A 20542-nucleotide genomic window follows, 5' to 3' on the forward strand; every position below is an offset into this window, starting at 1 on the left:
TCATTTTCCTGGCGCAGACTTCAAATATGCTCGGATATGCATAACAGCAGCCATATGATCCATACTCGGTGAATGCATAAACTGATTTACTACACTTACAACATAGGCGATATCTGGACGTGTATAAGCCAAATAAATTAGTCTTCCTACAAGTCTTTGATATCTCCCTTTATCAACTGACTTCTGATTTGGATCCAAACACAAATGATACTTTTCAACAATAAGAGTGTCTACCGGCTTACACCCCAGCATACCAGTTTCTTTTAATAAATCTAGAACATACTTACGTTGAGACAAGAAAATACCTTTTGAAGAGCGAGCAACTTCAACCCCAAGAAAATTCTTCAAGTCTCCTAGGTTTTTCATTTCGAACTCGGCTACCATATTATTTTGTAACTTCAAAATGTCATTATGATCATCTCCAGTGATAATCATGTCATCTACATAGATGATTAGGGCTGTCACTTTACCTTGTCTTCGTTTAACAAACAATGTGTGATCAGAATGACTCTGATGATACCCATTCTTTTTCATAACTTGGGTAAACTTGTCAAACCATGCACGAGGTGATTGCTTAAGTCCATAGAGTGACTTACACAACCGACATACTCCGGTATTCCCATAAGCACTATACCCAGGAGGAAAAACCATATAGACTTCTTCCTCCAAATTTCCATGGAGAAAAGCATTTTTCACATCAAACTGTTTTAATGGCCAATCCATATTTGCAGCTAAAGAAATTAGAACATGTACCGTATTCATCTTGGCAACTGGAGAGAAAGTGTCTTGATACCAGCCTTGCTTTGTACCTGTCTATCAATCCATTGACTTTGTATTTAATTGTAAACACCCACCGGCATCCAACTGTCTTTTTTCCTTTGGGTAAACACGTCAACTCCCATGTATTATTTTTTTGCAACACCAACATTTCCTCATCCATTGCTTTTGCCCACTTTGGATCCTTTAGAGCTTCCTCTACTTGAGTTGGTACTTGAACTGACTTCGTATTGTTCACCAAGGTTTGGCGTTCCGGTGCAAGACCACTACATGAGACATAGTTGGCTATTGGATAGGTGGCACACCTCGATTTTGTCTTGGTGGCAACCTATATGCATTTACATTATCACTTGGATTAATTACATAATCATCCACGGTACTTACCTCAGGTATATTTAGAGAAGATGCATTGGGCGACACTTTGGAGCTAGAGAGAAAGGGGGCACATTAGCAGATTATTTATGTGGTTGATGCAATTGTGTACTGAGCTCGGCTGTTCAGAAGCCAATTCGACAGTCTCATGGGTATTAGGTTCCTCGGCAGGAACCTCCTGATGCTCGACATGAACTTCAACATTAGTATTCTCGGCAGAAACCGGTTCAGTGGCAGGTTTAGTGCTAGTATTATTTGAAATGGTGTCTCCCCCTAGATCCAACCACTCCAGATCACCAATAAGGTTCTCCTACTGGTAATCTGAAGATAATTGCACGGAATGATAAAAAAACTCTAATTCATAAAAGGTCACATCCATGGTTACATACATACGCCGAGTCTCAAGGTGATAACATTTATCGCCTTTTTGGTGAGCTGAGAAACCCACAAACACACACCGGAGGGCACACAGGTCCAACCTTGTGCGATGAAGTTTCTGAATATGCACATAAGCCACACACCCAAATACTCGAACCCGAGATGGCATACGGTTAATCACATATACGGCATAAGTGACAGCTTCATGCCAAAAACCCTTAGGAATAGAGGCTCCAATTAGAAGAGCACGAGCTATTTCTAGGATGTGGCGGTTTTTTCGTTTAACAACCCCATTTTTGTTGCGCGGTATAAGGACAAGTCATTTCTTTGGAGGATGCCTCGATCACGAAGAAACTCTAACAACTCAAAATTAATGTACTCACCACCATTGTCAGAACAAAGTACTTTAATCACAGACGAATATTAAGTCTGAATCATCTAAGAGAAAGAGCGAAAAACCATACCAACATCACTTTTATTTTTCAACACATATAGCCAAGTCATACAAGTACAATCATCAACAAACGTAACAAACCATTTAATGCCAGAATGGGCAACAACTGGAGAAAGCCCCCAAACATCAAAATGCACAAGTTCAAACGACAAGAACCTTTGATTCAAACTAGGAGGAAACGAAGCATGATAGCTTTTAGCAAGAATACATACTTCATAATGTAAGTCTGATTCATTTATTCTACTAAATAGACTAGGCAACATATGTTGTAAATAGCCAAAAAATGCATGCCCTAACCGATGATGAAATAACCATACTTCTTGCAAATTACTATCATGTGAGGCTCGAACCGCATTAGCCCTGCCAGGAATGATGTCATCCACATAGTACAACCTCTTTCTCTTAATGCCACGCGCAATTATCTCCTTGGTCTGAATATCTTAAAGTAGACAAAAGGACGGATACATTAGAACAACACAATCCAATTGTTCAGTAACTTGTGGTATTGATAATACATGATGGGACAAAGACGGAACGAATAAGCAACGATGTAATGGGAGAGATGAGGAGAGTTGCACAGTGCCCACGCCACACACGGGTACGAGAGTCCCATTGGCAGTTGCTATGCTTTTCCTGTGAGACATTGTCATATATTTAAACATATTTTTATCATATGTCATATGATCGGTTACACCAGAATCAAGAATCCAACCTATATGTTGCTCACTTTTAGAGGCTAAGAGAACACGTCCCATAGTACTTGTATTGGAGGATGAATCACCAGGAGTAGTACGAGTCAACAAAGTTTGACTACGATCACCTGAGCTAGCCCCGACCTCCTGGGCTGTTGGTGTAGTTGCGGTAAGGGAAACATGACCTCCACTGGACCCGACTACTCCACGTTCCTTGGCACACAATTTTTTCTTAAATTCTGGAAACCAATCAGGTACCCTATGCTTGGTAAAACATGTATCTTCAGTATGGCGGGTTTGACCACAAAAAGTACACTTCAAATCATCTTTGTTTTCTCGGGTAAACGGACGAGAATTGAAATAATGATTGAAAGAATTGTTGGGATGGGAAGTTGCAGGTGGCCGAGAGACCATGGCCATGGACGGCAGCCCCATTTGGTTGTTACTCCCACCCATCATAGTGGCATGTCGGTGTGTTTCACGCCTAACAACAGAAAACACTTCTTCGACAGATGGTAACAGTTGAGTACGGAGAATATCACTACGTACGTTATCAAGGATGTCATCAAACTCGCCAAAAAGGCATACACACGATCAATTTGAATTTCTTCTTGAAGTGTCTTGAGATCGGCAACACATTCCATCTTAATTGGTCTCCGTTGATCTAACTCCTGCCAAACGGACTTGAGGTCAGCGTAATACACACCAACCGGCCAGCCATCTTGACGAAGCCTGAATGACTTAACCTTCAATTCATAAATTTGAGAGATATACGAACCATCATAATAGGTCCGAGCCACCTCCTCCCAAACTTCTTTAGCAGTACACAGGTGAATAAAAAAACCCCATGATAGCAGGTTCCATGGAATTGATCAACCACCCTTTTACTATTGCATTCCCTGTCTCACATGTCTCATACTCAGCACTATCCTCAACAAGTTCCTTGGTACTCCTTGTCACGAAGCCCTTTCTACCATGTCCAGCAATATGCATTTCCAATACCTTGGACCAAAGAGGAAAATTTGATCCATTCAACTTCACAGTGTTCGGTACAGCAGATGCATTGTTCTGAATGACTACGGGACTTAATAACGTATTGTTGGTTGGTTTGCGGGAACCACATTCCAACTTTAAAGTAAAGTCGTCTCCTTTATTCGCCATCTCAGCTTACAAACAGGAAAAAAACTCATGACACCCATGATGTTGATGAACACAACTTACGGCAACAGTAACAAGACAGAAAAATGCTGCAATTTCAACAGGTATGGTAGCAAAAAAAGGTGTTGCAATACTTTCAACAGTCACAGTTCGACTAGTTTCTGCCCAAGGTAGCGTAGGACCACGTCAGACAAGCACATCAGCAGAAGAACAAATAGGGTTTACAGTTTCTAGGGTTACGACAACAAGGCTCTGGTGCCAAATAAAATTTTACGGGGTTATCTTTCTTGTATTACTTCTTTGAAATATATACTTATACAATCCTTGTTCTATAAGGAAACAAATAATAAAGGGTTTAGACAATATCCTACCTAATAAAGGATTCCTAGTATTTACCCTATTTACATTCCTTTTTCTCCCTAAACATTGACTCACGTTTTATATGTACGAGGTTTCATTTGATGGCACACTTGTTGTTCATATTTAACTCCAATAGTAAACTACTTTTTTGTGTAATATTCCTGGCGTGCCCAAGCGCGTATTCATGCACTCTTTCTTCCTAGACCGTAGTGCAAATAAATACATCTGATTGTACGAGGTTTTATTTGACAACTGCGTACATACTTGTTCATTTTATCAAATTTTTTGTATAAATTAATTTATTACTAACAATTAATATATATTTATGCAATATGTGACAATTACTATTAGTACTGAAATTAGTGTTTAATTAGTTTGATAATACATTTTTCGTACATAATACTTCTAATAGCTCATGAAAAATAAAATGGAAATTATATTTTTCATTTTTGATTGGATAAGATGAAATAAGAAAGTTGAAAAAGAAAGAATTTTATAATAAGGCAAAAAGACGCTACTGCCCATTAAAGCATGGGTGAAACTTGACATCCAAAATATGTCACGAGATAGTGCTTCTTCATGAGTGCAATTCAAATTGCATGCCTTAAATTTGTTATCTCGACATGAACGACACTTGTCATATATAGTTGGTGTTATCTCTCATGTAGCTTGTATTCCTGAAGTGGAAATTTATTTTTGTATCCAATAGCTTTAAATTATTTATGGAAGGTCATTTATTCAGTTACAATATTGTAAATTTGTTGGAGCGAGAATTATTAATTAATTTTCTTTCCTAGCATCCAAAATATGTCACGAGATAGTGCACTTCTTTCTGAGTGCAATCCAAATTACATACCTTAATTGTCATCTCGGCATGAATGACACTTGTCATATATGGTTGGTGGTATCTCTTAGGTAGCTTGTGTGCCGACGAGGACGTCGGGCCCTTAAAGGGGATGGATTGTAATATCCCACATCGTCCAGGAGAGTGGATCATGTAAGTCTTATATGTATATTCACATCTCTACCTAGCACGAGACTTTTTGGGAGCTCATTGGTTTTGGGTTCCGTAGGAACTCCAAAGTTAAGTGAGTAGCGCGGGAGAGCAATTCCAGGATGGGTGACCCCTTGGAAAGTTGCTCGTGAGTTCCCAGAAACAAAACCGTGAGGGCGTGGTCGGGGCTCAAAGTGGACAATATTGTGCTACGGTGGAGTTGAACCCGGGATGTGGTGGGGGCTCGGGCTGGGATGTGATAATGATGCTCCTAATCAAACTGTATTAACATTGTCAACAAGCCTAACAATTTATTACACGACTTGTTATCTCAATCCGAAACTATACAAAATTAACATGTTTCAGGTCGACACGATAACGAATCAAGTCGTTATCGGGTAACCTGATAAGCACCTGTTAAGATAACGGGTCGGTCCAGGTATACACACGGGTAACCTGAAACACGATAAGAAAAATATTAATTTAATAATTTTATACCACTGAAAAATATATTATAATTAAGAGTACTAGGATTTAATCTCATTTTTGTGACCAATCAATCGCAATTTCACAAAACTTAATATATTTTTATGTGATATAGTTATTGTTTTATTTATTTTTTCCAATTATTTTTGGTAAACTTCTCATAATTTAAATTATTTATAATGTTTTGGTTTTTTTATACTTAGTTTATGGGGAAGAAAATTCTGATGTGGAAAGCCTTATTGAAAACGTCATCAATATAACACTCGAAGACAATAGATCAAGTCAAAGTTCTAATATACCATTTCTCCATGATGTACGATGAAAATTGAAGGATTTTGTAAAAAGAATAACATGCAAACTTTGAGTTTCTTTTTTGTATTTGGTTAAGGCAAGCTTTGAGTTTTATTAGCAAGGTTTTAATTTCTGAGAAAAGTTCCACAACCTTGAAAAGAAAAACTCCTCATTTTGCATATCCTTGCACATTTGATATTTTGTAGTAGTGTATTGATATTTTTTTATTAGACTCTTATTCTGGAGTATGTAGTACTAAATGACAAATGTGTTTTTATGTTTTGAAGAAATATTTATGTGGCAATGTGTGTCCAAATTTTAAAAAAATATATTTTTTTTTTCTTAACGGGTTAAATGGGTCGGGTCATTTACCTGTTAATTTTAACAGATAAACTGACCCGACCTGTTAAGAACTCGTTAAGATAATGAGTGTGACACGATATGACCCGTTAAGATAACAAGTGTTACATAAAAACGACATGAACACGACAAAAACGGTTAGTTTGCCAGGTCTGGAATGAGCCTTTATTCAAAAAATTGATTTACGGCAGTAATTCATGGTATACATGGTTAGCTTATTTGCTTGGCCTGGAATTTTTAATCTTTAGTGCTGGCGTATTTTTCTGAGTAGTCATTCGACTTTTCCTGAGTAGTCATTCGGCCGTTATAAACTCGAGCTTTTGAACATCTTATATGGGAACTATGGAAGAATATAGTTACAAGTTTCAAATGGCTTTGTTTAGCAGCTTGAATTCGTGCACCTTTTTTCTGTTAAATGCAGCAGAGCAAGCTAAGGTAGCCAAGGGGATTCATGTACTCAAAAAACCTGTCGTCCTTGTCGGAACCACCGTTGTTTTTCAGTTGGGGTGTGGAGGTGAAGATGGACTAGAAAATGAAAATGGCTTTCTATGAACTCTTACAACTGTTAATAAACTAAAAGGACGACTCTCAGGCCTACCCAAGCGGGCCAAGCCAATTGTAGTCAGCCTCAATGAATTCATGGTAATGCCTTTTGGTCTTTCGAATTCGTCTTCTGAACTCGTATACTGCATCACCATGTTCTATCGATCGATGCATTTTCCGGTGCAACGCATTTTGCGGTTCAACTCCAAGTATTTTTCCAAAGCGCGGGACAGATTCATGATTCAAAGGAGAGATTATTTTCTGAGCAGAATCCCTAGCCTAAGATTTAAGTGACAGATTACAACATGTGTAATCATCTCATAGGGTGATAGAATCAAAGGCTAAGATTTGATCTTGTTGTAAGTTGTTAGAGAAGTATCTCTCTTCTCTCTCCTCAAACAGTTATATTTGGTTAGAGGTGAAGGGAATGGTAATCAGAACCTTCATCACTCTCGCAGCACCATTGCTGCATATTCTCTGCAATTTTCTCTCTTCCCAAACAATCCAAAACTCCATAAAACTCAATACTAAAAGCTAACACCGTTCCACTTTTTCCTCTCTGATAAAAAATAGGAAGGGATGATCAACCACAAAGTCCTTTTGTGCTTCGTCGCAACATACCTCACGACCAATAGTAACTACTGCAATTTCTGTGCCTTTTTCGTTAACTTCGATGACACATTTATGAAATCTGGCGGAAACACAGGGATCCCTCTCACTCAAAGGGGTTTCCACCATCTCTGTCAAATTACCGAAAGGCAACTCCAGTTCCAAAATCCTTGAGAATTGTGGAAACCTCAAACTTCAAAGCCAAAAGAAAACTTGAAGCCGACACAACTCTTGGGACGTAGCGATCTAATAAACCTGGCTTAGAAAAAACTCTCTCGACCATAGGTGGAAACCCATCTAAAGCATCTGGAAGCAACAAATACATGGAGAAACTCTCCGACTGGTTTGACACCATTTTGTAAGGAAGCGTCAAGACTTTGAAGTCGTCAAAGGCACTCACAAATTGATAGTCATAGCTTCCCATGAAGGGTGCCTAGGCTTGACTGATGATCTGCTACTTCCAAGGAAAAAGTAATAATTATATGTTTCTGATGGATGAAACTAGCCATCCCGATCCCACTAGTCGCATTTGTCTGTTTCAGGAGACGCAAAAATCCTCTGCTTTTTTGGGAGATGTAACGTAATGGTCCTATTATTGATAGGTGGGTGATGAAAGAGTGTGTGGAGGAGACATGGTCCAAATTGATAAGTCTCAGTGCACAAGGTCCACGAACGAGTGTACACAAGGCATTATGTTTTAGGAAGAGTGGTGAAGTAGTGCTTGCAATATGTGAAGATTAGAATTAGCTTCAGCGGACCTCGTGAGCAAACAAATTAAAAGTCTTGATATTCTGGAGTACCAGTATTATTCTGCTGATCATTATCAAGAGAGCCTTGTTTTACTTGACAATTCCGATGTAGTATCTAACCGAGGGAAGAACATCATTTGATATTGAAGCAGCCATGTACTGTTCGATTGTCTTTCGCTTTTAATGTATGAAGTCACTCCATCCATCTAATATCTGCTTCTTAGTTTATATCATTGTAATCTTTCTTGTGGTGTGAGTTTTCTGTCCTGCCATTGGATGAATATCTAGTTCGGATCTCTAACCTAAACAATCTTATGAAGCTTTTCCTAAAATTTTGGATTGCCAATGAGAAGAGATTCAAACAAGTAAAACCTAAAGAATACTTGCATCATCTGGCAAAGGCTGTGTGAAGGTGAACTCTATTTTTCTCTATGTACTTTGGTCTTTGGAGCCAAAGTTTTCATCAGGCCTCCAAGTTTTTTAGAATCTAGAAGTTGAGGTATACGAGTGAAATTTCTATGAGTGGTGCAGATTAATGAGTTAGAATTATGGTAGATTCATGGTTGGATTACTTTTTATTGTAATTTTAAAAAATTGTAGTATTTTGAAATTTGAAAAACCTAATTCATAATTTTGGTATTTTTCGTATTATTCAAATTGTAAATTCGGAATGATTTTTTGTTTTTTAGATTTTCTTTGATGTGCACCAGGTCGTGTGCGCATGAGTTGCACACTCCAAAACCAATCTACGACAACACTGCAACAATATAACGATACTCCAGCAATCCAATGACAATCAAATGACATTGTAAAGATAACATCAAAGGTTGCGCCTGACCTAGTTTTATTATTATTGTTATAGTGTCATGATATGTTGTGAGAATATTGTTGTTGTTGTTGTTGTGTTGTTATGACACCATTACATTGATGCAAGCTTGTGCACAAAAGAGAAACTAGTATGAATTTTTGCGAACTTTTGTAATTTCCAAGTTGTTTATGCCTTTTCCCCTTCAGGCCCACTACTATTTGCCCATCACAACCTTAGAACAAAATGAAGGCCACTACAAACCCAACTTGTAGAAACTGAAGATGTGTTATACGGTTAAGATTTTTTTTATTGAAAGATAATCATTTTGCGATAAAGTTATGCCATTTGACCTAAATAATGTGGATAATACATACTAAATACTCGTAAACAAAATCTTGAACAACTCTATCATGTAACAAAAGTTAGTTTGTGACGTTGTCAGTCACATATATTGCGTGTAGACAATCTATAAGAAATCCTCGATATATACAACGTATGTGATTTATATATAGCGAGTGATATTTGAATCCCCAGTTCCATCATTACAAGTGTTTGTATCCCTAAACCATCACAAAATTGTTCATGTGGCACTAGGACATGGAAACTTGAAGGTCAAGAAATTTCAAGACTACTTTAGAGTCCATTTTCCCATCTTCAATATTAATAATGATGATCAATGCTAAACCATGCCATCTTGGAAGTTAATGATCTTAATTAATTATAATTAGGCAATCTCGAATTTCTTTATCAACATTTCATTCTTGTTTTTGTTTTCATTAACGCTAACCCATGCCATCATCTAAATAGTTGCTAAACCCATGCCATCTTGGAAAATCAATGGTCTCAATTATTGCTCCGAAAAGATATGGCATTAATATACAAATTAATCCTATAAATTCAAGAGAATGGAGGTCCGTAGCTTGTAGATTGTAAGCTATACAGTACACAACAGTTTCATCTTCGATCAAAGCGCGATCAGTGCGATTCATCAGACAAGTACGTACCAAGGGCTTCGGTAGAGACTTGTTTCATTTCCGAACTTGCTTGCGAAGAGGTCAATGGCCGCCGCGAAGCGCATTTTGAAGGAGCTCAAAGATTTACAGAAGGATCCTCCTAATCATATCAGTGCAGGTCCTCAATCCTCCGGAAACCTATTCATATGGCAAGCTACAATTATGGGACCCCCTGCTAGCCCATATGAAGGAGGTGTATTCTACCTTGAGATTAACTTCCCCGCTGATTATCCCTTTAAACCGCCAAGGGTACAGTTTAAGACTAAGGTCTACCACCCAAATATCAGTAGCGATGGAACCATCTGTCTCGATACCCTAAAAAAAAATTGGAGCGCTGCTCTTAGTATTTCTAAAGTGTTGATCTCAATATGCTCATTGCTAACTGATCCAAATCCCGACGACCCTCTCGAAAAGGAGATTGCTCGGCTCTATAAAAATAATCGAGGCAAGTACGAAGAAAATGCACGTATCTGGACTCAGAAGCATGCAATGGGATGATTTTCATGATCAAATATTGCCCAGATTAGAATAAGTAAGAGATATATCAAAATAACGTCATGAATGCATGCATGTATGCTTGATGAAGAATTCTATATAGAATATGTGATACAGAATAGAAAGACTCATGAGCAGCTGATCATATGTAATACGTACTCATATGTTTCTTTTAATTTATATTTTAGTGAACAATGTTTCATGCAATTAATAATTTTCTTACGAATCAGAGCTAAGAACAACAACGTAATCGATCAAACATGTTAGAGAGAGAGCACGCAATATGATCAGTTGAGATGGTAAAAATAGCATTGTTCTAAAAATCCTCACCTGGCGCCGTTTAGGTCTCGGCTAGGCACTAGGCGCTAGGTCACCACCCCGATTAGTTCCTAGGCATTTGAAAATTAACAAAGTGCGTCTAAAACCACTTAGGTGTCCGCTTAGCTTGTATAGGCACCCGCCTAGGTTGCGACTCTCACTTAGATAGAAAATCGATCATTTTGCATTTTAATTTTTCAATAAAATGTAAGAAACTTGTTGAATATTTGGATGAACACTCATTATATGTTTGTTCCCCATGTTATCAATATGTTCTAATACCTTATAATTTATATGTCATTATATGTTGCAATTTATGTATTTCAATACAATTATATGTGTTTTTTTAAGTATAAATCGGCACTTATTTATACAATATATAATAAATTTACTTAAATCTGCCTAGTCCGTCTTGGCCCCCATCTAGCCGCCTAGGCGCTAGGCCCTAACCCGCCGTCTGACTAGCGCCTAACTTTTTTTAGAACCTTGAAAAATAGTCATGTGCACAACAAAAATATTAGGGGTGAGTTCTTTTTTAAAGATTTTTACTTGGTAATTTTGCTCTGATTTTTCTACCAGGCTAAGCTTTTTGAGTGTATAGTTTGAAGAAAGTTGGGGTTCTTACCATAAAATCAATTGGTAATATAGGGAGTAACCCAACTTCTTATAAACCCTTGCAAAGTAGCTAGGTTTCTCCTTTCACCAATGTGAGACTCTTTTACCTTCACATCCTCACATAGTTTAGGCTATCGATTCCTATAGCTCTTTATTGTGCTTGGTGATCTCAGTGGATCATTTGGGAACTAATTCCTAATATTTCATCAAGTATGCTTCATTTTAGCTTATCTATCATTTCTATTCTAACTTCTCCCCATTTTATTTGCTCCTCAATTTTATATCTCCTATTCTAATTACAAATTAACAAAAGAGCCAAAAGTGTGCAACTTTGCTCACAGTGATAATGAGTAGCCTGCTTTAGAGAATTAGAACATAAGTGCGTAACAACATAAGACATTAAACAATGCATGTACCAAATAATATATTTATGATGATTTATTGATTTATTTTATACATTTAACTGACTAAAAATTTCCAATTTGAATAATTTTTGTAAGGATGACATTCAAATGAATATTAAGAAATTGAATCATTCCAATTAAAGTACTTACAATAAAAAAAAATACGTTATTTACAAGTGGGGACCAAAGAGGAAATGCAAGTATTATTCATCATAAAGTTATATAATAACAGATTAGCACATTACTTTAACCCAAAACGAACTTCTACAGTGAAAAAAAAAAAGATAAAAAAAAGACTACTACAATAAAAGAAATTCTCGACATTTTCTTGAAAACACGTTTCTTCCCTTGTGGCTTATGCTGATCTTCACCTGTTAAATCGTTCGCCATCGTTTTCATCTTCTTCACCCACCTTATCGAACCAGAAAATTTTCGAAACGGGAACCGGCACAACGAAACAAGTAAACCAAAAGAAACACCGCGCTGCAACACAAAACCCAAAACCCAAAAAAAAAAAAAAAAAAAAAAAAAAAAAAGAAAAAGAAAAAGAAGGAAAAAAAAACATTATTTAAAAAGTAAAAAAAAAAAAAAAATTTTAAAACATAAAAACATGCATTGTCAACGTTCAAAAAAATGATTTTTATTTTGGAAGGTGAGAAAACAAGTACCCAGTTTGAACTTTGAAGATCTCCACCAGATTTGGCCAGAGGACTGACACCAAGAAAAGTCATGGCCTTGGTCCTTAACGACAGCAAGCGCTGCTGCCTACGTGGTGCAGATGTAGCAGCAAGCTTAGTGGCATGTGTTCCCAGCACCCGCTGTCTTTGGGTTAGGTGGGTGTGTAGAGGAAGAAATGCTGAGTGAAATTGGATGCACCTCATCGTGAATCCCAACTACTCAGCAGAAAAGATGGTTTTATTATCTTTGCAACTTTGTTATAGTTCTTGGTCATGGCTTATGATATAATTTAGCCCAACCTGCTGGCCGAATTGTACCCAGCCAAAAAATAATTATTATTATTATTGTTACACCAGAAAAAAGAGAATTGTGATTGAAATCTAAAATTCTTATTGTACACTTTAAACTTTCTATATCTAGAGAAAAAATAAACTTTGAGAAGTGCACAATGAAATATGGAGTACCAATAATAGTTCTGAAAATAAGTAGTTTGCTTTAAAGACAAAAATTTCTTTTCGTTTCGTTTTTTTTTTTTTTTTTTTTTTTTTTTTTTTGTTAACAATAAATTTTGTTAGATTAGACGTTAGATTAGCCACTGACAGGGTTCGAACCCACGCTATCATGCAATGGTTCAACTCCTTTACATCACTATGATAAAGGGTCACTTGCTTGTTTTATTTTCGGTTAAACTTTGTTTCTTCTTTGTTTAGTGTGTATCGAATTTTGGTAGGCTTCATGGCAGTTTATCAATTTGATAAAAATTCAATAAACTGCCTCCTACTTTGTTATTCAATTGCTTTGAATGTTCTTGAAATTTTGCTTGCTTGAAGCGTATTATAAAACTTACTCTCACCTCCTCCTACTCCATGGTGTTTTTGGTGCTCACTATTTATCTAGCTTTCACATAGATTATTTGACTGAAACGAAACAAGAGGTTACTCTTTACGTTGACCTTGCGTTTGATGAGTACTGCAAGCTAGAACTTCCCATTCCTCACAAGGAAAAACTGTGAAACTCAAGTTTTCGTGTGGTTGGCTTTTCCAATGGGTTTGTGTGCGTTCTGGATGACTTGACCTTTTATCCGTACAACTTCATAATATGGAACCCAATCATAAGAAAGTGACCCTTCCTGAACCTAATTTTACCTTCAAGAAGTGTGGTGGATATGATGCTTTTATTGGTTTCGGGTATAATGCTACTATCAACGACTATAAAGTTTGTCAGATTTGTCAATCTTTTGGATCAACAGTGGCGTCCAAATGTACCTGAGGTTTATTCACTAGCCACAGGCTCATGGAGAAGTCTTTGTTTGGTTGCTCCTAGATTATAGCGAAGAGACCCACAGGCTTTCGTCAATGGGGCACTTCATTGTGCTTATTTCGGAAGGAAAATATTCCAGAGAGTTTGAAATATGATAGTACCGTTACACAGGGTTCATAGCATAACCTGATGAAATGGGCATTGGACCATGGAGGTAACAAGGTGATGCTTCAAAAACCGCCAATTTCGCACAATGAAATCAGAACATAGTGACAGTGATAGCTCTGATATGAGAAGATACGTTTTCTTTCTTTCTTTGGAAAAAGTTAAATATAGCATGTACCTTAATGTTATTTGTCTTGGAAATCTTGAGTAATTGGATATACCTGCAGCAAACATGATTACTGGACTCTGTAAAGCAGAGCTTGCTGAAGCGTAATTGTTGATCATTCATTTTGCTATGTGCAGGTAGAAAATGAGGACATATTAAGTTTCAATACTCTTACAATGCGGTTTTCTGTAGTTGCGAAGTGGTAATCTTGCTGCATGTAATGTCATAATCTAATAATCTATATCTGTGCAGAAATGTCCGACGATCATTTTCATTCTCTGGTTATCCGGTACCTCTTTGTTTGCTAAAGACATCCTTGGATATTGCAGTGCACCCATGTACTTTTCGGTTGTCTATCGCTTTTAATGTATGCAGTCACTCCATCCATCTAATATCTGTTTCTTAGTTTATATAATTGTAATTTGTTGATGCATAAAATCGGTGAAGGAACAACGTAAAGTGTCAAGTTTGTGACCTTTGCTCTATTGCTCCGGTCACCTAGTGAGGATAATATGTAAAGAGATAGAGTTAGGGAAGCAAACACAAGATGTATGTGGGTCACCCTAAGTTTGGCTACGTCCACGGAGTAGAGAAGTTCTCATTAATAGTGAAGGGTTTACACAAATATATAGGTTCAAGCATAATCATCATTAGTGGGTTCTCATGACTAGTTTAAGTACAATAATGACATTAAGGATTAATTGTAGGAGAATGGTCTTCTTTTATAGTTGAGGAGAGTCTCCAGTTTTTATCCACAGTGGATGTGGGACTCTATGAGTCTTATTCTGACATTGACATGTATCGTGCTGTGATTGGCCTCCTAGGAGAAGGGAAACTCTTGTGCTTCGGCAGGGATGCATCTGCATGAACCCCTCAGTAGGCCATTGAAGATATGAAGTTGACAGGTGGTTGATAGTTTCGGGATTGGTCAAGTATGGTACAAACATAATCTTTCTTGTGATATGAGTGTTTTGTCCTGCCATTGGATGAATATCTGGTTTTGATATTTCCCTGAGCAACCTGATGAAGATTCTCCTCAAACTTTGGATTGCCAATGAGCAAAGGATTCAAACAAGTAAAAACTAAAGAATACTTGCATCATCTGGCAACGGCAATATTATGAAGTGGAACTCTTATTTTTCTCTATGTACTTTGGTCTTTGGAGCCAAAGTTTTCATCAGGCCTCCAAGTTTGTAGAATCTAGAAGCTAAGGTATATGAGCGAAGTAACTGCGAGTGGTGCACAGTAATGAGTTAGAATTATCTTTGGTTGGATTACTTTTTGTTATAATTTAAAAAATTGGTAGCATTTCGGAACTTTAAAAACTTGATTCAAAATTTGGTATTTTACGTATTATTCAAACTGAAATTCCAAAATGATCAATTTTTCAGATCTTCTCTCATGCGCACCGGGTAGTGTGCACATGAGTTGCACACTCCAACAACAATTTATGATCGAACAACAATCAAACAACATTGTAACCACACCGTCAAGGGTTGCGCATGATCCGATTTTATTATTGTTGTTACAATTTCATGATATGTCATCATCATACTATTTTTGTTCCAGTGTTGTTATGACTCCATTACATTGACGTGGGTCTATGCGCAATAAAAAAAATATTATAATTTTTGTGAACTTTCGTAATTTTCAAATTAGTTGTTTATGTTTTTTCTCTTTCAGGCCCACTAGTACTATTTGCCCATGACAACCATAGAACAAAATGAAGCCCAATACAAACCCAACTTGTAGAAACCCAAGATGTGTTATACAGTGAGGATTTTTTTATTGAAACATGATCATATTGTGACAAAGTTATGGCATTTGACCTAAATAATGTGGATAATACTTGCTAAATACTTGTAAACAAAATCTTGAACAACTCTGTCACGTGACAAAAGTTAGTTTGTGACGCTTGTCAGTCACGCATATTGCGTGTGGACAATCTATAAGAAATCATCAATACAAACAACATATGTGATTTATATATAGCGAGTGATAATTGAATCCCCAATTCCATGATTATAAGTGTTTGTCCCTAAACCATCACAAAATTGTTCATGTGGCACTAGGACATGGAAACTTGAAGGTCAAGAAATGTCAAGACTAGTTTAGAGTCCATTTCCCCATCTTCATTCATAATGATGATCAATGCTAAACCATGCCATCTTGGAAGTTAATGGTCTTAATTAATTATAATTAGGCAATCTCGAATTTCATATCCACATTTCATTCTTGTTTTTGTTTTCATTAACGCTAACCCATGCCGTCATCTTAATAGTTGCTAAACCCAAGCTATCTTGGAAAATCAATGGCCTCAATTATTGCTCCAAAAAGATATGTACAAATTAATCCTATAAATTCAGAGAATGGAGTAGATTGTAAGCAATACAGTACACAACAGTTTCATCTTCGATCAAAGCGCGATCAGTGCGATTCATCAGACAAGTACGTGTTAGAATAAGCATTTAGTCTCAAACTAAGATTACGATAAACAATAAGATAATTTAAATGAATGAATCAGTGTATATATATATACATACCTGCAGAAGCCATGAGGTAATGCGAACACACTTGAAAGAAGTTAACAGAAAGTCTTCTACTCACACAGCCCTTATGTCCAATACTAGTGATAGTCTAGTGATCGAGTGAACGTATTTTCTGGTGAGTAGGGACGTTTATATTTATAGGCTATATTCCTAACGTGATCCCAGCTATCATGGGATCAGTTAATACCTATTATCTTTTACATCAAAATGTTAGGTTTAACGGTCCCACAATCCCTCAATTTAAGGAGATTAGTCTCCCACAATCCCTTAATTCCAGGAGATTAGTCTCCCACAATCCCTCAAATCCAGGAGACATGTTGTTGACATGGTCATGACTTCTAATTGATTCAATCCACGTTTTTAGGTATCCTTATCATGATACGGAAGTTCAAAACCTAACAGTACGTGCCAAGGGCTTCGGTAGAGACTTGTTTCATTTCCGAACTTGCTTGCGAAGAGGTCAATGGCTGCCGCGAAGCGCATTTTGAAGGAGCTCAAAGATTTACAGAAGGATCCTCCTAATCATATCAGTGCAGGTCCTCAATCCTCCGGAAACCTATTCAAATGGCAAGCTACAATTATGGGACCCCCTGCTAGCCCATATGAAGGAGGTGTATTCTACCTTGAGATTAACTTCCCCGCTGATTATCCATTTAAACCGCCAAGGGTTCAGTTTAAGACTAAGGTCTACCACCCAAATATCAGTAGCGATGGAACCATCTGTCTCGATACCCTAAAAAAAAATTGGAGCGCTGCTCTTAGTATTTCTAAAGTGTTGATCTCAATATGCTCATTGCTAACTGATCCAAATCCCGACGACCCTCTCGAAAAGGAGATTGCTCGGCTCTATAAAAATAATGGAGGCAAGTACGAAGAAAATGCACGTATCTGGACCAGAAGCATGCAATGGGATGATTTTCATGATCAAATATTGCCCAGAGTAGAATAAGTAAGAGATGTATCAAAATAACGTCATGAATGCATGCATGTATATATGCTTGATGAAGAATAATATAAACAATATGTGATAAAGAATAACAAGACCCATGAGCAGCTGATCATATGTAATACGTACTCATGCTTCTTTTAATCTATATTTTAGTGACAATATTTCATACAATTAATAGTTTTCGTACGAATCAAAGTTAAGGACAACAAAAGTATAGATCAGACATGTTACACCTCAACTAGAGAGAGAGCATGCAATATGATCGGTTGGGATGATAAAAATAGTCATGCTCACAATAAAAATATCTGGAATGAGTTTTTTTTTTTTGAAGATTTTTACTTGGTAATTTTACTCTTGCTTTTTCTACCTGATTGTGTTTATTGAGTGTATAGTTTAAGCTATCAATTCCTATTGCTCTTTATTGTGTTTGGTGATCACAATGGATCGTTTGGGAACTAAATCCTAGCATTTCATCAAATATGCTTCATTTCAGTTCATTTGAAATCTGTATCCGATTCTGACTTCTCCTCATTTTAATTGCTTCTCAATTCAGTTCGTCTAATTTCGATTACAAATTAGTAAACGAGTCATAAGTACGTAACTTTGTTCAAAGTAATTATATTTTTTGTTCAAAATAATGGGTTTGTGTTAGAGTTTAATGTTAAACTTATGAAGAAGATATGTACCACTCCAACAAAAACAGGAAAATCTTTACCATCAAATTATCAATCGTGCTCCAACGGCTGGATTCTAGTTCCAGATAAGTCGACAAAGATCTCACAAACGTGTACACTCATGAACCCCTAAAATAAGTTGTAAATGACCCCAAAAGCTTCCTAGAATCACAAGAGTGCCACAACAACGCGTGTAATAGTTCTAAAATTTGTGGACCTTAGGCATTGAGATACTCTTCAGCTCCATAGCAACCTCACAAAGCTTACCCTATCTTTTTGTGGGATATAAATACCAAAAATACATGCAACTTTCACTACTACTCATTCATGGCTGCTTTCAACATGTTTAAGCTCTCATTTTTCTTGAGCCTTCTCTCCCATCTGAACCAGGGGTTGTGGCCACAAAATCAAAACAGTTTGGTAATATTTCCACCATCATGTAACAGCATAGAGTGCCCTAGCTTCGACACAGTCGAGGTTGGAAATGGCTACGAAGTCCGTCGATACAATTCGACAGAGTGGATATCGACTTCTCCTATTCAAGATATCTCTCTTGTTGAAGCCACCAGAACTGGCTTCTTACAGTAAGTTTCTTTTTTTCCTTCAATTTTTCTGTATTCTTCGTATTTTACCTTTTTATTTCCTTGTTCATATGTTCTTGCTGAGCTAGATTTATTATGGGAATTACTTATTGGAAATATAATGTGTACGTGGGTGGATGTGATGAAAAATAGTCGTCTGTGCTGGTTTGGTTATATATTGCCCTCTTTCTCTATAAGCATATATGTTTCATTGTCTCATATGTTGTTGATAAACAATAAAATATACATATAACCTCCTTCTTAAGAGAGATTCCTTTGAAAATCATCCTTGCAAAAAATTATTGAAATCCAAAATCGTCTGACCATATGATTAACAGCATGAGTATTTAGTTCTTTTAGAGAAATATTGTGTTCGTCCATTACTTACGTGATTATTACATTAAATGATTTAGGATTACGATGATCTTTTTAGTAAATATGAACCTCGAACGAGGTCCTAAAGTTCTAGTGGTTCAAATAATCGGATTGTATTGTGAATAGTAGAAAGCGATCCTGCTTATACACATATAGTCGGTACATACAAAAACTCTTCAATGGTGAATTGGAATATAGTACACGCTACGATTACATACAAATTTAAAGGTACAAATGCTTAAAGAATAATAAACCTTGCATCCTATAGGTCTTGTATTCGGATTCTCCTTCCTATAGGTCTTGTATTCGGATTCTCCTTTTCCCAATATCTCTGTAACAATATCGCTTTCACTTGTGACAAAAGAATCTCACAAGGAAATGATATAGCGACTCTTGTAGTAAACGAAATTGATTTGAAAGCCGAATCTTATTGAAATGAGGAGTTTTAATACTGAAAAAAATAAAATGTTTTCTTTAATTTAATCTATATATGAAAAGTCTCATATATGTTAATTACACAGGTTGTTTGACTACATTCAAGGGAAGAACAAGTATGAAGAGAAAATAGAGATGACTGCCCCAGTCCTTAGCGAAGTCTCACCAAGTGATGGACCCTTCTGTGAGTCCTCATTTGTTGTGAGCTTCTATGTGCCAAAGAAGAACCAAGAAAACCCACCACCAGCAGAAGGTCTTCATCTTCAAACATGGAAACCTAAATATGTGGCAGTGAGACAATTCAGTGGATTCGTATCTGACTACAACATCGGAGAAGAAGCTGCTGCCTTGCAGGCCAGTCTTGCAGGCACTATTTGGTCTGCTGCCATTGACAAAAGCCATGCAGCCGATCACACTTCAGCTTATACTGTTGCGCAGTACAATTCGCCGTTCGAATTTGATCATAGGGTGAATGAGATATGGATGATATTTGATTTAGAAGAGTGATCGATATATAGAGAGAACAAAACTACCATGCTAGAAGCCCCAAATCACATATGTAGTAAGTGTACAAGTCACAGTGGTTGACATATACTATTTTGGATTAAGCTTCCATCTTTTTATCACAGACGTTGCTAGTTTTGTTAAATATATCAGAATGCCAAAATGCTCTATTACATATATGAAAATCATCAGTTGTAAACAAACTAAATCAGTCTAGTGACTTCAAAGACTTCATTAACTCGGATTGGAATATTTAAACAAACTATCGACACGGTTTGTGAAAATCACAAAGACCAATTTCCTGAAATACCAGAAAACAAAAAAGTGATT

At 36.8% G+C, this 20542-nt stretch overlaps 2 protein-coding genes and 2 pseudogenes across 2 annotated transcripts; 3 read left to right on the forward strand and 1 right to left on the reverse strand.

Annotated features, from left to right (window-relative positions):
* On the reverse strand, positions 1-3834 carry LOC148693756 (uncharacterized). The gene is made up of 7 exons (XM_088678102.1): positions 3562-3834; positions 3223-3419; positions 2497-3157; positions 2299-2412; positions 1262-1459; positions 923-1105; positions 1-813 (listed from the first exon to the last, which is right to left on the reverse strand). Exons 1-7 carry the CDS (start codon positions 3832-3834, stop codon positions 1-3), a joined length of 2439 nt encoding a protein of 812 aa, XP_088534228.1.
* Positions 3835-10089: 6255 nt separating this feature from the next.
* On the forward strand, positions 10090-10542 carry LOC137728407 (ubiquitin-conjugating enzyme E2 11 pseudogene; annotated as a pseudogene).
* Positions 10543-17157: 6615 nt separating this feature from the next.
* On the forward strand, positions 17158-17643 carry LOC137728408 (ubiquitin-conjugating enzyme E2 11 pseudogene; annotated as a pseudogene).
* A 969-nt stretch (positions 17644-18612) lies between these two features.
* Positions 18613-20359, forward strand: HBP1 (SOUL heme-binding family protein). The gene is made up of 2 exons (XM_068466839.2): positions 18613-18901; positions 19795-20359. Exons 1-2 carry the CDS (start codon positions 18645-18647, stop codon positions 20213-20215), a joined length of 678 nt encoding a protein of 225 aa, XP_068322940.1. The 5' UTR covers positions 18613-18644; the 3' UTR covers positions 20216-20359.
* The last annotated feature ends 183 nt before the right edge of the window (positions 20360-20542 follow it).

Source organism: Pyrus communis, chromosome 10, assembly GCF_041283825.1.
Source record: "Pyrus communis isolate YQ-2024b chromosome 10, ASM4128382v1, whole genome shotgun sequence".
Lineage (NCBI taxonomy): Eukaryota > Viridiplantae > Streptophyta > Magnoliopsida > Rosales > Rosaceae > Pyrus > Pyrus communis.

What these genes read in the sequence shown, in the direction of transcription:
- HBP1 (XM_068466839.2), top strand. Translation starts at nt 18,645, where the DNA reads ATGGCTGCTTTCAACATGTTTAAGCTCTCATTTTTCTTGAGCCTTCTC. An exon ending in ACCAGAACTGGCTTCTTACA is followed by an intron (nt 18,902 to 19,794) that starts GTAAGTTTCTTT and finishes TTAATTACACAG; the next exon opens with GTTGTTTGACTACATTCAAG.
- LOC148693756 (XM_088678102.1), bottom strand. Translation starts at nt 3,834, where the DNA reads ATGGCGAATAAAGGAGACGACTTTACTTTAAAGTTGGAATGTGGTTCC. An exon ending in GTGAGACAGGGAATGCAATA is followed by an intron (nt 3,420 to 3,561) that starts GTAAAAGGGTGG and finishes TATGAATTGAAG; the next exon opens with GTTAAGTCATTCAGGCTTCG. An exon ending in ATGATAGTAATTTGCAAGAA is followed by an intron (nt 1,460 to 2,298) that starts GTATGGTTATTT and finishes GATTACCAGTAG; the next exon opens with GAGAACCTTATTGGTGATCT.